General features: G+C 40.3%; 1 protein-coding gene across 1 annotated transcript; it reads left to right on the top strand.

The window, feature by feature from the left end:
- Positions 1–3515: 3515 nt before the first annotated feature.
- Positions 3516–16274, top strand: prkaa1 (protein kinase, AMP-activated, alpha 1 catalytic subunit). The gene is made up of 9 exons (XM_062412530.1): positions 3516–3721; positions 5697–5838; positions 8073–8166; positions 8445–8589; positions 9473–9560; positions 9658–9882; positions 10008–10527; positions 11022–11148; positions 13469–16274. Exons 1-9 carry the CDS (start codon positions 3625–3627, stop codon positions 13750–13752), a joined length of 1722 nt encoding a protein of 573 aa, XP_062268514.1. The 5' UTR covers positions 3516–3624; the 3' UTR covers positions 13753–16274.
- Positions 16275–16736: the final 462 nt, after the last annotated feature.

Genomic DNA, 16736 nt, shown 5'->3' with positions numbered 1-16736 from the left:
TACTGCTCTCTAATAGTGGAACCAGAGACGTGGAAACAGAATGTACAACAATGCAATGCACCCTGGGGCATCAACCTCCTCTCGTCCTCTCTTGCATCAACACTGCCATCTACTGGACATTCAAAGTCACGACACGTGTTAAAGAATGATCGACTAAGAATAACCTTAAATATGTTTTTTCCATAAGTAATCCTAATATTTAGAACTCAGGCTTTATTCAGATCCATATCGGCAGTTTATGACATTTGTAAAGAACAACAGCTCATATGCCTTTTGACATTCATTCGTATAGTAGAGAGAGAGTATAACATTTTAAAGCAAATCATAGTTCAATAAAACAAATGGCTTATTTTTATAATGGGCACTGCTCTGATATTTTGGTTCATTCACTTTAATCATCAAAGGACGACTACTCAGACTGTGAAGATAGAACACAATCTGAGTAACATACTTTGGTAGTCATCTCTTCCATTACAAATTTAGGAATGGATTTCAAAGGTGGCAGGTGGGTGGCAAGGAGGAAACAATGGCCAATCCATCATGCCATTTATGTCATATCAATTATTCATCTAATATAAGTAATAATGTGTATATGTTGGTTTATCTCACTTATCTTCTATCTATAATATTTTCTTATAGAGAGAGGACAAATGTATGTCGTCCACGTCTGAGAACTTGTTACCAGTCACTGCAAATTTGTTCAGCTTTTGATTGGTGTATTATGAATGGCTATGAAGGTGTAAGTGTCCAGTTTATCATTAAGCTTGAGTGACTTTTCAACCTGTCACAGTTTAGCCATTACAACTCGACTAACCTTTCCTTTCTGTGATAAATGCAATAATCACTGTAACAGGCAATGTAGTTGTACCCGTACAAAGTACTTTATAGACCGAGAGCTTTGACTCACTGTCTGGGGGAATGAAGCGGCTCTTCTCATCCTGGGGATTTCATTCTTTTATTACTGGACAGCAAACAAAAAGGTCAAGCACACTTGACTGGGGGCAAATTCCAGCTGCATGATCCACAAGCAGCCAGAAGATGTCACTAGTGAGGGAATTTAGGTTAATACGTCTGCATCATAGACTGTTTATAGATTTAATTGTATTTAACTGAGAGCAGTTATGTCAAGCTAACAAGAGGACAAATAAACTAATTTACAAAGAAACAGAATTACCCATAGCTGATTATATGTCCTGCTATATTGACTTCCTGCTCTGTAATCTGACAGTGTCCAGAACTAAAGTCACTGACATTGATTAAAGCAAGTCAACAACTTTTCCCAGACCCACAGTAATTGAGGTGGATGTTGTTGAGAATCACACTTATATTGTAAAACACCGAAAAAGTATCTCGGTTCTACATGCTTTTAAATTAATCATTTATGGTCTTTTCTATTCCTGCATGGTTTGGAAACTTGAATTCGCCAGACAGGATTAATTTTGATCATGGGCTTTCCAAACTCTATAACCATCATGTCTGAGGGAAGGTCCAGGGGATGTTGATAATTATCCCGATAAATGTTTCTTTGAAAGGCTCTCTTTGCTCCTGAGTGAACATTTAAGTTATAAATTCTGCTTTATGGACAGACATTGATAAACATTTAACATTTAAAAACGGAGGCATATCATTTATATATTACACCTCATCACTGTGCACGATGCATAAGAAATATGTAGAATGAACCTTTGTTATATTGCTATTGATTATGTTGTTGTAATTATAGATTTTTTTTTTTTTTCTCCAGCTCTATGGTTCCTATGCATAAGACTAAAAGATTCAAACCCCCTATTGGCTGTATTAATATGCTGAATTTGCACAAATGATGCGACTAGCACACTTTTCCTGATACTTTGGACTTTGGCTCATCTTTGGCTCCTTGTGTAGTGATCCTGTATAGTACATACTGTGTTTTTTGTTCCTGTCGTTTGGCAGGTATTCATTTTAAATGTGGAATTTGTGATGGTTTGTAGTTCCGTCAGATTTAACTTGACTAAAAAAAGGAGACTATACGTAAAAATCTTGTGGTCCTGTTAACGGCAGAGCGTATACAGAGAGCAGCAAACAGAAACCCACACAAACATACTCTGAAAAGTATCACTGGGACAAACTGTTAATTCCTACAAGACGTCTAAAGGGAGTCATGGTTACTTTTGACCAGGCCTCTCTTCTTTAATAATCACTCACTGACTGTGTGAGTGAAACTTGTATTTGTTCAGTCTGTACTTTGAACCATACTTTGGGGTTAAGCCAAAAGTTGTGTGGACATCCTATGAGGTCGATGACGTTGAGCTTTAGGGAGCAATGTAGGGAGCTATGTGTTGCCTTCCTTACCGTGTATCCACTAATAAAGTCAATCATTATTGCCACTTAGCAGCTCCTCACATGCTGACCACTTCATTGTTATTCTCAAGGTGTCTAGGAGGGTTTTAAGTCTGTGGAGTCTTGTGATACAGTAAGAGCGGCTCTATGCAGAGTCCAGAATCCTCGCTGAGACCACAGAGGAGGCTCTTCCTGCTTCTAGAGTCTTCTGTTCTGTAAAAAGAAGTAAAAAGACAGAGAATGGACAAGTGACTGAAACTAGAGAAGATGGATGTGAGCCGTTCACATCACCTTTCAGAGGTGATCTGGGTTTTCAAATTATGTCTCAGCAAAATGTCCATTCAAGAATTTAGACTAACCGAAGGAAGATAGATGATGATGGTTAGATGATTAAGATGCATTTACAGACATGCAAAGGCACACTCATGCAGGTAGGGAAATTTAATCTCTGCTTTTGACCCATCTGGTTCAGGACACACAGAGCAGTGAGCGACCATGTACGGTGCTCGGGGAGCAGATGTTGGGGGAGTAAGGTGCCTTGCTCAGGGGCACTAGACAGGATAGGTAGACTCTTGGATTTTTGGACAGATCAATCCAGGGTTCGTCTTCCGTGGAGTCGAACCAGAGACGAACCAGAGACCTTCTCTGCCCATAGTCCAGGTTTATGCCACTAGACCACCGCCTCTCAGATAGATAGATAGATAGATAGATAGATAGATAGATAGATAGATAGATAGATAGATAGATAGATAGATAGATAGATAGATAGATAGATAGATAGATAGATAGATAGATAGATAGATAGATAGATAGATAGATAGATAGATAGATAGATAGATAGATAGATAGATAGATAGATAGATAGATAGATAGATAGATAGATAGATAGATAGATAGATAGATAGATAGATAGATAGATAGATAGATAGATAGATCGATCGATCGATCGATAGATAGATAGATAGATAGAATATTAAAAATAATAAATAACTTAAAATATTTTGAATTTTCATTTCACATGTACTATCATATGAAAGGTGCTGTATAGGTAATATTTTCATTAATACGTTGTACGGAGGAGAAGTTGGTGATCAAAGCCCGAGTTAGGAGTTTACCGGGTGCACTTGAAGGCATCACACTACATCACAGACGCCTGTGACGACTCTCCCCGGAGCCGCGCCTCCTCCTCCCTCCGCCTCCTCCCTCCGCCGCCGCCGCACGGAGCCGAGCCGCCGGAGCACAGAGGAGTCCGGCCCGTCTCTGCCCGCAGCCCGCTCACCTCGCTGCAAGGCCACCGCGGGGAACATGGCGACGGAGAAGACGAAGCATGAAGGAAGAGTGAAGATCGGACACTACATCCTGGGAGACACGCTGGGAGTGGGCACGTTCGGGAAGGTTAAAGGTAATATCTGCCTGCGTGTGTGTGTGTGTGTGGATCCTGCCGACAGGAAGATGGTGGCTGAGTGGGAGCTGCTAGCCTAGCTGCTAGCGTAGCCTGTCGCAGCGCCGGGGACGGAAGCGCACACTTGTTGTCCGGCTAGTTCGTCTCAACTCGACCTTTGTTCGCCAACACGGCGCGGCGCCGCGACACTTTGACACTTCATTCGCTGCAGACGAGCAGAGTTGGCGTCGGGTGCGTTGTGAGCTAACCACAGAGCCACAAGTCGCTTGTCAAGTCTGACACCGGGAAGTAAACCATCCCCACTGGCGCTAGCTGTGGCTGCCTCTTCTCTCCTGCTCGCACATTCAAACACATTAAATGGACGTTCCTACACCTCGGTGTCATACTTGGGCGGAACTCCTCTTCCGTGTGAGTTGTATTTGCCACCCGTGAGAGGGGGCAGTGTTCTTCTGGCTGAGGAGGGAGGCAGTGAGACAAACCCAGCCGCCCAGTGTTGCCACTCCATTGGGAGGAATGGTTAATGTCAATATATATATATATATATATATATATATATATATATATATATATATATATATATATACACCAGTTTATCTGAATCATCATGGGGGTGAAATACCCGATTTTAGGAAACGTTCTCTCTGAACTCGCCTCACCTTGTCTACAGGCTGTTGACTCTGACACCACAGTACATCCTGTCTCCTACGAATATACGACCAAGCCCCAAAATAACAAATCAGACTTTCTACTAAAAGTTAGGTAGAGCCCTGTGAGTCATCTCCCTGCTGTTTTTTGTTTTTTTAATTGGTTGTTAAAAAGGACCACCCAGATCTGGAGTTTTTGCTGTATCATTACAGGAAACTTGGTAAATAGTGGAAGTACTAGTACAACTGGTAGTTAAATTAGATTTGTAGCAGCCCAGTATTCCCACCACCCACCCGGTCCCATGTTGTATTATTCCTCTCCGGACAGTATGTCCTGATCTGTTTGGGTTATCTTTGCATACCTTTCTCCTGACTGTGCTGCTGTTGAGGTTGTTTTCACCTCAGCCGAAGGATAAGGCTTTCGGGCCCAGATTAAAAACAAACTTCACGAGCCCTTGGCCAAACCGTGGTAACCAAAAGGAGTCTTTTGCAATAGGGAACAGTTGCATGTATATTTAAGTGTTTTGCAGAGGCACCTGTAGCTTGTTCCCCACTCCCTGGCTTACAGAGCGCACCTTACACGTAGATTTGCTATAGTCCATGTATTTATATCAACAGCAGGGCAAATGCATACTTGTATATGGAAAGAAAACTCTATAGAGTATTTTATTGTCACATTAAATATATGCCAAAAACCATATCAACTTTACAAACCAACTAGAAGGTGGATGGGGAGTGAATACTTCTGTCAAGGCTCAGACTTTTATTTGGATCAGCTTCAAATTGCAAAAACAAATAAACATAATTCCCTAAACATGTCTGATATTCTCTGATAAATCAGTGAGGAAGTCGGTAAACACCCAATCTCACAATGTTCAAGAAAGTGAAAAACAATCCTGGATTCATGGTAATGAATCCAGGAGTTTTTGCGTAATCCTGGAAACTAATAGACAAACAAACAGAAAACATAACCCGAGGTAATAATTATCAAGTGTCGTTACAGTTCCAGTCATGTCAACAGAGCATTTTAGTGTCTTTTGATTATTTTTTTTTTCAACAAGTTCACCACATCAACTCTACCGAGGCACAGTTAGATGTGTAACTTGTTCATTCTGCCTCCAAGTGGCCAAAGGAATCAGTTAATTCCTGTTTATATATTGTTCTCTTGAGTTCCTGGAAAAGAATACAAAGTTTTTCCTGCTTCATTTAGGACAGTACTTTAGCACTATTGTGTAATATTCCTACTTTAGCTGTGGTATGTTTCATCTTTGCCGTGTTGTTGGTTGTTTCTATTGTCACTCATATGCTCTCATCCTTTTTTTATCCCACAGTGGGCCAACACGAGCTGACCAAACACCAAGTGGCAGTCAAGATCCTGAATAGACAGAAAATCCGCAGTTTGGATGTGGTGGGAAAGATTCGCCGCGAGATCCAGAACCTCAAGCTTTTCAGGCATCCTCACATAATTAAACTGTAAGTCCTAGATTACACCCTGCTCGCTGCTCCCTAACCCCCACCCCACCTCATAAAAACCACCCACTATTCTATTTCCGGGCTTTTAATGGTACTGTTTTCGACTGTATCCATCTAGGACGATATCTGCCTGAGCCAGTCTCCACTCCCATCAGCCCTCTGCCAAGTCCGCATTATTGCTTTGTCTGTTTATCCCCCGATTTTGACCTCTGTGTTCTAAAGTGCTTCATCATTGTCTTGCTCTACAACCTCTTCTTTTTCAGTTCAGCAACTAGAAAATGTTAGTAACCACCAAATGGTATTTTGAAAGCGCAGTTGCATTTCAGCATAGAGTAATTGTCAACATTTATTTTCGTCAAAGCCGAACCAGTGTCTGTCTCGTTTCAAGTTATTTACAACAGTACAGATAACATCTACTGAGTTTATGCAGAGAAATTATAGGTGTAAATTTTAGAACGAATACTTGTTTAGCTTTACACATATGAAATGACTGAGTCAATACTGACTAGAGGCCAGCTCTGTGAGCTGTGGTTGCTTTAATACACAGGTGCTTTATTCAGTGATAGTTAACACCCGCTGGCCTGAAATAAACGCTCCATCTGATAACATCAATTCGCTGCAATGGTTAACTGTCGCCGGTCTAAAAATATAGTTTGAAAATTGCAGAGGCACTTCCTGTCTGGTATGTGAATGTCCGTGGGCGGCAAGGCCACAGTCAAGGGCTCATTAAACTGACCAGCAGGTGTGGCTAATAGCCAGAAATACCAGCTCCATGTTATGCATGCACAAACAATTTAAACTGTGTGTGTATGTGCATGTGTTTGTGTTTATGAAAGCCATCTTTTACACGGTGCACAAATACCGGGGCAGAGAAAACAGCACTGCCTGTCTCGTCTGAATACTGTAGAGTAAAGACAGATGTAGAAATGTAACACAACACTGCCTCATCTGGTCTACAGGATGTCTGTGTCAGCTGTGACACAAGAGATGAGCAGTTAGTCAACGTCTGTCACATCTGATAAAAGTTGGGCAATTTAAACTTGGAAATGCGTTTTGTTCCCTGACTTCGTAGAAACTGCACCGGAACCACGGCAGCTTTAATTTCAGGCAAACATGTTTTTTGTTTTGTGATTAGTGAAATAATGCTAGTGGATAAATAGGTCGACATTGTCACATTGTCGTTTCACTGTTTTAAAACTTATGGACTGTGAGCTGCAGAGTTTACAGTGTGGTTTCTGTCCAGTCGACAAGAAGGTCAGTCCTAGCTTATTCTGCTGCTTGATGTTGTACATGACAGCCATGGGGAAAATGTGACCTATTTGCAAGTTAAGCCACAGAGTCACTGTAGTGTAAATAGATGTGGGGCTGATAAGTCCAGTGTGGATACTAAAGCGGAGTCCACAGATCACTGTGCAGTTAACACTACACAACTTGCTGTCTTGTGATTGGGTGTCTTACATTCATTGTGAGTTCAGGCTACAGGACAAGACTGGCAATGTGGGGTTCGACTCTGATTGGCAAAATTGGTTTGGAAATCTGATCTTTGACGTGTCACTGACTCTTAGGCAAGCCTCTGTATTTAAATCTTTGGAGAGTTGACACATTGCAGCGGGCGACTGCCAATCAGGGGATTTGCAAAACTCATCTGCTACTGGCAAATTGGGCTAAAAATCATGTGGCATGAACTTGGCTTCAAATGCAAGAATTTGTTACTAAGCCTTGGATGGAAAGCATAGACAGAAACCCACCATGTAGTTTATTGGTTGGATATTTTTTTGTATTACATTTGTGCAGTATTGAACAACTGATGGCAAGGTAGAGGGCGGGCTTGCATGAGAACAATGAAAATAAATGAAATACACTTCTGTAAAGTATGCCTTACATTGCTTTTTGTAAAGGAGTGTTGTTTATATTATCAAGGCTGAAAATAACAAGATGTTTTAGTTATATTGTTATTCTCTGATATTTTACCAGATGCAATACCACACTCACGTCATGGGTTGAGTGGTGTTTCATGTTTGTGAGAACAAAAACATTTGTCCTCTGTCCACATTTTTATCTTTCCCAGTATTCCACAGTTAAATCCAGGAAATTAAGTAGCTCACATTCCTATTTCTTATTTATTTGTGTTCTTTGTTTCTTTGATAAAATAACAGATGCTTTTCTGTTATAATATTGTGTTATATCAGCTACTTGCTATGATCCTAATTTCAACTTTGTGCTCACTTCTGCAGGTATCAGGTTATTAGCACCCCTACAGATATCTTCATGGTTATGGAATATGTCTCAGGAGGAGAGCTGTTCGACTACATCTGCAAAAATGGAAAGGTAAAACAAAATGTCTTGTCAGGTTTTGTAATGTCCCTCGTATCTTCTCTCTTTCTGTCTTGTATTGTATGAAGCACATGTATATTTTATTATCAGTGGGGGTACTAGAAGACAGAAGTGTAATGTGTTCGCAGCCTCATTGTCAGCCTCTTGTGCAGAGTCTTTGAACCAAAAACCAACAGAGATTGGGACAGAAATGAAAACACAGGAAGTGCAGTTTAGTCAGCTGTGAGGTGCGAACTGAGATCACACCTAACAGATCATTTCTGCCTCGACAGTTGGATGAAAAGGAGAGTCGTCGGCTGTTCCAGCAGATTATTTCAGCTGTGGACTACTGCCACAGACACATGGTGGTGCACCGGGACCTCAAGCCTGAAAACGTGCTACTCGACGCACACATGAATGCCAAGATCGCCGATTTTGGTGAGTGTGACTCTGTCCTAAACCCAGAGGGCGTCAGCAGGTGACAGGTGGATGTGAATGGCTGTATGTCAGTGTTGGGAGTTTTTCAAATCAAATGGGAGCAATGCTTTTTATGTATTTATTGATGTAACCAATCGAAGTTTCAGAATTCAGCACTTCAAAAACTTTATGAAGGAGATATTACATAACATGTTTGATAAGCCTTAAGAAACCCTCAATTTAAACAAGTGTTTCTTTACAAGAAAACCCAGCAGATTAGTTTACAGCATAAATCTCCTCAAGCTCACATGAAGAAATTAGTTTCTATCTCAGAATCTCGCATTTACTTATGCAAGGGGTATTTTTTTGTCTTAAATAGAGCCAATCCATTCAGTGGACATTTTCCACATTCTTTTTAATACTAAAAAGTACAATAATATAACGTTTTTTATCTTTTATGGGATCCATTCATTCATTCATATTTTGTCAGAGCAGTTTGATTTCTCGTTGAGCCATTTCATTTGAGAGGAAAGAGCATCTGCCCCTTATTTAGTTTGAGCTGCAGTGACCAGATCATAATAGCGGAAATTGACGAGACATAGTGGGAATGATATTGATGATTATAATGAATAATTTAGCAAATCAACAGAGTAAATTGCTTCTTTATATGCATCTTGCACTGGCTCAGAAATGGATTCCAGAGGCAGAAGCATTACGGGGTGGAGCACAAAAAATTCTCAATTGTTTGTACTTTGAAATGATGTATGACAGATAATTCTTTAAGTGAGGAAGGAGCCTGTAAACCCTCAACTCGATCAATATCATCAATATAATGATACAAGTGTGTTATTATTCCTACCAAAGGTCTTGAAATGTGTGCTATGACTGTGAAAATGCTGTGCAGGTTTATCAAACATGATGTCTGATGGAGAGTTCCTGCGAACAAGCTGCGGATCTCCAAACTATGCTGCTCCTGAGGTCATCTCAGGAAGGTAATGTTTTTCTTGTCTTCGTGTGTTGCTGCATTAACAGACTGAGTAAAACTTTTCCTTGAGGAATACAGAATGGTTTCTTGGTTTTTGTCCTCAGGTTATATGCTGGTCCGGAGGTCGATATCTGGAGCAGTGGGGTCATTCTCTATGCCTTGTTGTGTGGGACTCTTCCCTTTGATGACGACCACGTGCCAACCCTCTTTAAGAAGATCTGTGACGGGATCTTTTTCACACCAACGTATCTGAATGCCTCCGTAATAAGCCTCCTTAAACACATGCTGCAGGTGGACCCCATGAAAAGAGCCACCATCAAAGACATCAGGTGAGCTGGCGTAGACTGAATACATAAGGAGACGTATTACTGTTCTAACAATCCTGTCTTTTTTGAAGACAAGAGTGAAGATGTAAATCAAGTGCATTACATTATCATGTCCATTTCCCCTACAGAGAGGACGATTGGTTCAAACAGGAACTTCCCAAGTACTTGTTCCCCGAGGACCCCTCCTACAGCAACAACATGATTGACGATGAGGCCCTGAAGGAGGTGTGTGAGAAGTTTGAGTGCACAGAGGAGGAGGTCCTGACCTGCATATACAGTCGCAATCATCAGGACCCGCTGGCTGTCGCCTATCACCTCATCATTGACAATCGTCGCATCATGAATGAAGCCAAGGACTTCTACCTGGCGTCCAGCCCACCCGACTCTTTTCTAGACGACCAGCTCCTGACTTCTTCTGGTGGGGCTGTGGCCGCCATAATCAAGCCCCACCCAGAGCGCGTACCCTTCCTCCTGGCAGAGACTCCTCCCAGGCCTCGGCACACGCTGGACGAACTGAACCCCCAGAAGTCCAAGCACCAGGGTGTCAGGAGGGCCAAGTGGCACCTGGGAATCCGCAGTCAGAGTAGACCAAATGATATCATGTCAGAAGTGTGTCGTGCCATGAAACAGCTGGATTACGAGTGGAAGGTAAGGAATAAGCTAAACTTTTTTTCCAGCAGTTAACTATGCTTAAGATAAAAAATATCTTATTTTTTAGTGAATATAACAGTTAAATTTAAATTTATAAGGTCAGTAAGACCGCCATAAAGTATGGTCTTTGGTTTTAGAGTTGTTGCTGAGATGGGACTTTATTTTACTGATGCCCTCCGATGTTGTTGAACAGCAGTTAGTGATCAGTTGTTTTTTAAGGGGTCTTAGGCCTCTAGATATTGTGTTCAAAGAAAAACAACATTTGTGGAATCATGATTTTGAGCTGACTGTTAATCGACCTTGATTAGCATTCCAGACACATGAGATTTCAGTTCCATGGTCCTGTCATGTGACCAGATCAACATGCCAAATGTCTTTAAGATCTGGCACAGTGCAGCCCAACAGTGTAATGATTTCACAAAGATTATCTGTAATTGAAGTTTATTTGTGATACCAGAGTAAATATGTTGCTTTATACACATTGTGTTCAGGTAGGGAATCCATATTATTTACGTGTGAGAAGGAAGAACCCTGTCACTGGGATGCAAACCAAGATGAGCCTTCAACTCTACCAGGTGGACAGTAGAACCTACCTCCTTGACTTTCGTAGCATAGATGGTAAGTTGTACAAGTACTATGTGGATTTCCCTGACTTAAATGTGTGTGAAAAACACAGAAAGATAATATATCTTAATATTCATTTTCCAATTAACTTGAAATTGAAAATAGGTCTATAATTCAAACTCGTCTTGTACCACATTAACCTGTTAAAATTAGTAAGAGCTGAATTCAACTCCTCATATCTAGGATGTGTTTTCCTAGATTCTGTCCTGTAGAATAGGAAGTTCAATGTCAGTGCTGACTTCATAAATGATTGACTCAGACTGGAGGGCTCTGGCTTTTTGCACACACTGTTTCGGAACTGAGTGGCAGATCAAAGGAAATTCTGAGATAAGAGTTTTGTAATGGGCCATTTAACGTAGCAAAGGAATGCTACACACAGGGTGGGAGACCAAATTTGTGTTCAGGCTGTAAAGGCAAAGTCGGTTTCACCAGAAGGGAAAGCTGATAGTTGTGACCTTGTATTTCTATCAACTAGCCAAATCAAAAAGAAGGCTTATTATTGAATGAATGACCTCTAAATACATTTTTCATGAGTCAAATTAAAAAAATCCATTTGGGCCTATAGTTATTTATTACATACATTAATTTCTCAGAATTAATATCTATCATTCTTACCAGGCGTGGTTCTGGACTTAAAACAGATTTTGATTATCCGCCATAATATTGTAACCAGCCATTTAGGCCTACCACAATTTACGAGCTCTTGTGTTTTTTGCCTTATGTCTCTATGATATAATTTTTTGTCTTATTCTCAATGTCAAGAAAAATATCTACACTAACCACAATTCTCAAGTGTAATAATGACACCTCTGATTGGTGGAGCTCGCTGTTACCATGGAAATGTTTACCACAATTGTGAAAATCATGTAGGCTACGATCTGTGTTACATCACATTAACCACAGAGAAACCATGATTTCCTTTCTGCAGTTATTTTTGAAGGTGAGGGAAAGAGTCCAACGGGGGCGATAACAACAAAAACACAAGGTTAAATTCAAGCGGAAGCACAGGAAATCATGGAATCATTTGCAATGGCTTATGGGATGCGTAGTTACTTCACTCTTAAAATAATTATGTTCACAGCCTTGTAACGTTGTTTCTTTTTCCAATTTCCAATATTTATAGCTCTATATCAAATGTTTCATGGTAGGGATGGGCGTTCGATTAAATGGTCTTCATCGATCGTCGGGAGAATTAATGAAGAATTTTCGATTAATCATTCATATTTTATATAAGTTCAAAAATCCACTATTTATAGGCTTTATTAAAATGAAGTGAAAAAACAAAGCGTGTTTCCTCATTCAGATCTTTATTACAAGATGAACAAATATGCGCTGCCGTAATCTTAAGCAGCGGAGCCGACAGCTAGAAGCCAGTGCTGCTAAACACAACTGACCCTCGTTTTTTTTTTCTCCAAAATAATATTATAATAATAATAATATAAAAAAACATCATCTTAAACAACAACTTAACCACATCTATATAATACTTAGGTCTGACAGGTTTTGCCAGATGTAACTCAAAACTATCAAACAAATCACCGAGTCGAGAAAGCTTCATAAAAATAACCAGTAACTCAGATACAACCTCAGCACCAGCCTACGGGTTTGTGTTGAGAAAGATGAGCATGTTAACATTCCCCGAGGTCAGACGCGAACGCAGCCTGGTGACCGTCAGTCCAGCCGCCGGAAAAACTCGCTCTGAGGGGACTGACGTCCCTGTGATACACAGATAGCTCCGTGCTAACTTGGCTAGCCTGGCCGCGGCTCCGGTGTTTGCGCTCCCCTTGTCCGTGTCAGACAACGCAGGCTCCTCGTCTCCCCAGTCTCTGGGATAGCTTTGCAGTATTGGCAGTGAACCAAGTCATTTTTTAAACTCAATATGGTCCCACTCTACACTTCGCCATGACCTCTTAATGTTTACTATGGAAATGGAAATACACGGTAACTCGCAGGCAGTCGCAGGCAGTCGCAGGTAGGTCTACGGCGTTTTTTTCAAACAATGCCCCCCGTGGTCAAATGTGTAATTAGCTAATTTCTTGATGAAAAGATAATTTCATCGACGAAATTCTTAATGATAAATATATCGACCGTCGATTAATTATGCCCATCCCCATTTCATGGTCACAATTCATCTCATAGCCGGATTATAAGGATTTCTTAAAACCCAATTGGGAAAATACTTCCAGAACCAGAGCTGTTCTAAATTTGGGCTGTCACTATTATTCTCTATTGATATGGAATGAAATAACAGGTAGTTTGTCGTAAACGGCTGTGTAATTTATTCTGAAAACATGTTGTGTCTTGTGTCATTCAGATGATATGTTGGAGGTAAAATCTGGAACTGCTACCCCTCTCCGCTCTGGGTCAGTGGGCAACTACCGCACCACTATCAAGAACGATGTTGACGGGGCTGACACTCCACCTACATCTAGCATTGTGGCCCCCACCAAGGCGGCAGAGGGCTCCTTAGCTTCATCGCTAACCTCATCCATTGACTCAGCGGGAGGCGGGGACATCGCACCTGTCCCACGACCCGGGAGCCACACCATCGAGTTCTTTGAAATGTGCGCGAATCTTATTAAACTACTTGCACGATAACTCGCAAAACAATCGCTAGCCTTTTATCCTCTCTGAGTGTCTTTATAGCAATAAGCATGCAACCGATTCATGGCTCAATTCATCCCTGCTGAGGATGAAGTGATTGTTCCATGGCACTGATGCAGGTTGATGTTCCCTAAGCTGAAGGGATGTATACTGAGCTGACAGGGGATGTAAGGGGTTATTGGAAAAAGATGATTGACAAGCTACGTAATAGCTAAGACAGAGCAACAGTTTCCTGACCAGTTTAAAAGCAAAAGTCCATGTTCCACCTGCACATAAATGTGTAAGTGATTACACTGAATTTTCTGTACTGTAGCCAGTGAGCATTCCAGTGCAGAGGACAAGACCACGACTTTGCCTGCAGAGAAGGAAGCCACAAGTTGAGGGTCGAAGTAGTTGGGTGGCACACACGTGTGTAGGATGCAGGAAGCACTTTTGCACAAGTTCCTTTTCTCTCCTGCTGCTCTTGTATTTCAGTAGGGATCAAAGAGGTGGTGCAGATGTATCAGGGTGCTGCACTGGCTATAACTGGGGTCACCATGCCCGTTGTTCATTGGACTAGAAGAAGTGCAATGACCCCTGTATTTCTGTCTCGTGTCAGGGATAAAAGAATGCATCATCAGATTTATGTTTGGTTTTCTTCTTTTTGTGGATCTGACTTGTTAAAACCTAAATTTTCATAGTGTTGTCCATGTTGTAAACATTTTTTTTGAAAATTGTCTGTCCCCAACATTTTTATATATAAAGAGGTGAATATATTTATCAGTGCGTTAAGTGGACAGACGGTTGGTTCTGTCGGAAATGGATTTTTCTTTCTTTTGTTGCATTAAGATCTATTGCTGGATGGTATATATTTTCCTTTTTTACTGTCTTGTTTTTTAAATCAATATCACAGTTTTGTTTCCGTCAATCACAATTATTCTGATACTTGATTGTCTTTTCAGATAAATATAGCCTGCTTCTACCATATAAGAGATATTTTGCCATGACAGTCAAAATCTAGAAATATCACTTTCAGCATCATGTATAAAAATAACAAGTTTATTTTGCTGTATTTTTCTTTATTTTTTTTGATTAATTATTAGGATTTCAGAATGATTACTGAATGAAATGCCTTTTGCCTACATTCAATTCGTAAATGCCAATTGATCACAAGTGTAGAGGCCCTGGCGCTCAAATTGAAAATGAGTAGCATACAATGCATGGACAGTGTATTGGCAGGAGAAAACCTCCTAAATATTGTCATTTTTTGATATGTCTTTGATTTAGATTATTTGCTTGAAACTTGACATTGGGGTGGAAAAAGATTTACATATATCTAAACCTTAAACAGACTTGTGAGCTTGTCATTATTAAGTCGTGCTGTGTACATTGAAATTCTAAAAAATGAAAAAAACATCACACGAGCATTGATCATGAATGTGTGGCCGATTTATAGTTTTTAACAAAATATCAGATGGAACTTTATGTTTACAATCTCAAAGTCTTCTGAAAAGAATGAAGTGTCTCCCTCCATTTCCTGTCCAAAGTCCTGAAGTTTGAAGTGGTGTCTGTTGTTTGGCTGCCTTATCATTATCAGTACTGTTCATCCGTTTTTATGTCAGTAAAAGTCACAAATTCAGTGCTGATCCGAATTATTGGCCCCTCTTTGCATTTATAAAGGTTGAAGTCCACCATTTATATTGACGATATTAATTGACTTAATTAGAAATACACAAATTATTAAGTGTTGACATTTAAGAATAATATCTTGACTGTAAAACTTTAAATTAAGTTTTGATGTTGCTAAATGCTGTAGACATCAGTAACTACTTCCATCTAACCACAATAGGAAAAAAAACAATCAAACTTTTTCATAAATTATTAACCTTGTTTCTGATCTTAGTCTGTTGTCATTGTAATATCAGATACCTAAAAAAAACATTTTATTTTTTGTCAAGAGCAGTTGCTGAAGTTTCCAGTGTTCGCTCTCCACAGCTTTAAAAATCCAAAATATCCCCTTTGCCTAAACAACTTTACATTTCAAAGATATGTTACAACAAAAAAGAGTGACTATAACATTGATCATGTTGTCTCCTTGCTGTCCTACAGGTTTGGTTTGGACTTAAATATTTAGTTGATATTTGACCTTCATTTTTCACTTTTAGTCCAGAGTTTATGACACAGAGATTTTGGGAAAGAAATGCACACTATGGTCTCGGGAAGATCTTGAAAAACTAAACAGTTTTAGTTTGGAAGGGCAGTTGCAAGTTCTGAATACAGAGCTCGGTCATGACTGACATGGTGGGTTTTGTGGAAAAGATGAATGTGTGAAACAGTGACCTTTTAGACAGCTTAGTTTCCTATTGGACTGTTAGCAGGTGAACTCTGTCAGTCTGTCTGTGCTTCAAAGAAATATTGTTCTATTTTTGTTTGGTGTGTAAAGGGACCCTACTAGATCAACCAGTGTAAATCTGAATGGACAGTGTTGAAATCATTTGTATACACAACTGCCTAATAAACTGCTAAATTGCACACAATTCTGCCAAAGGTTCTCTGTATGTCTCCAGTCCTTTGCGATGTTCAAACCCTCAAGATGTACGAGTTTAATAGTATTGTTGCTTTAGAAATGATACTAAGCAATATTACTCATAATTCTTACTACTTTTACTAATTTGTTTAGTTGTAAACAAATCCAGGAATGTTAAACAGGAGAGGCAGGGGACTAGTGGCAGAAACTTGGACTATGGGCAGAAACGGTCTCTGGTTCGACTCCACAGAGAAACAACAAAAATACGAACCTGGATTGATCTGTCCAAGTGGATTCTCCCTACCCTGTCTAGTGCCCCTGAGCAAGGCACCTTACTCCCCCAGCCTCTGCTCCCTGTGCACCGTACATGGCTGCTCACTGCTCTGTGTGTCCTGCACCAGATGGGTTAAAAGCAGAGGTTAAATTTCCCTACCTGCATGAGTGTTCCTGTGCATGTGTATGGGACAAATAA

This window comes from Platichthys flesus, chromosome 19 (genome assembly GCF_949316205.1).
Source record: "Platichthys flesus chromosome 19, fPlaFle2.1, whole genome shotgun sequence".
NCBI lineage: Eukaryota > Metazoa > Chordata > Actinopteri > Pleuronectiformes > Pleuronectidae > Platichthys > Platichthys flesus.
Note: the sequence above shows the minus strand (reverse complement) of the source record. Positions and strands in the feature narration are given on the sequence as shown.

Excerpts from the sequence above, each read along its gene's own strand:
- prkaa1 (XM_062412530.1), top strand. The coding sequence starts at position 3,625 with ATGGCGACGGAGAAGACGAAGCATGAAGGAAGAGTGAAGATCGGACAC. Across the intron at positions 8,167-8,444 it reads ACATCTGCAAAAATGGAAAG|TTGGATGAAAAGGAGAGTCG; the intron begins GTAAAACAAAAT and ends CTGCCTCGACAG. Across the intron at positions 9,883-10,007 it reads GCCACCATCAAAGACATCAG|AGAGGACGATTGGTTCAAAC; the intron begins GTGAGCTGGCGT and ends TTTCCCCTACAG.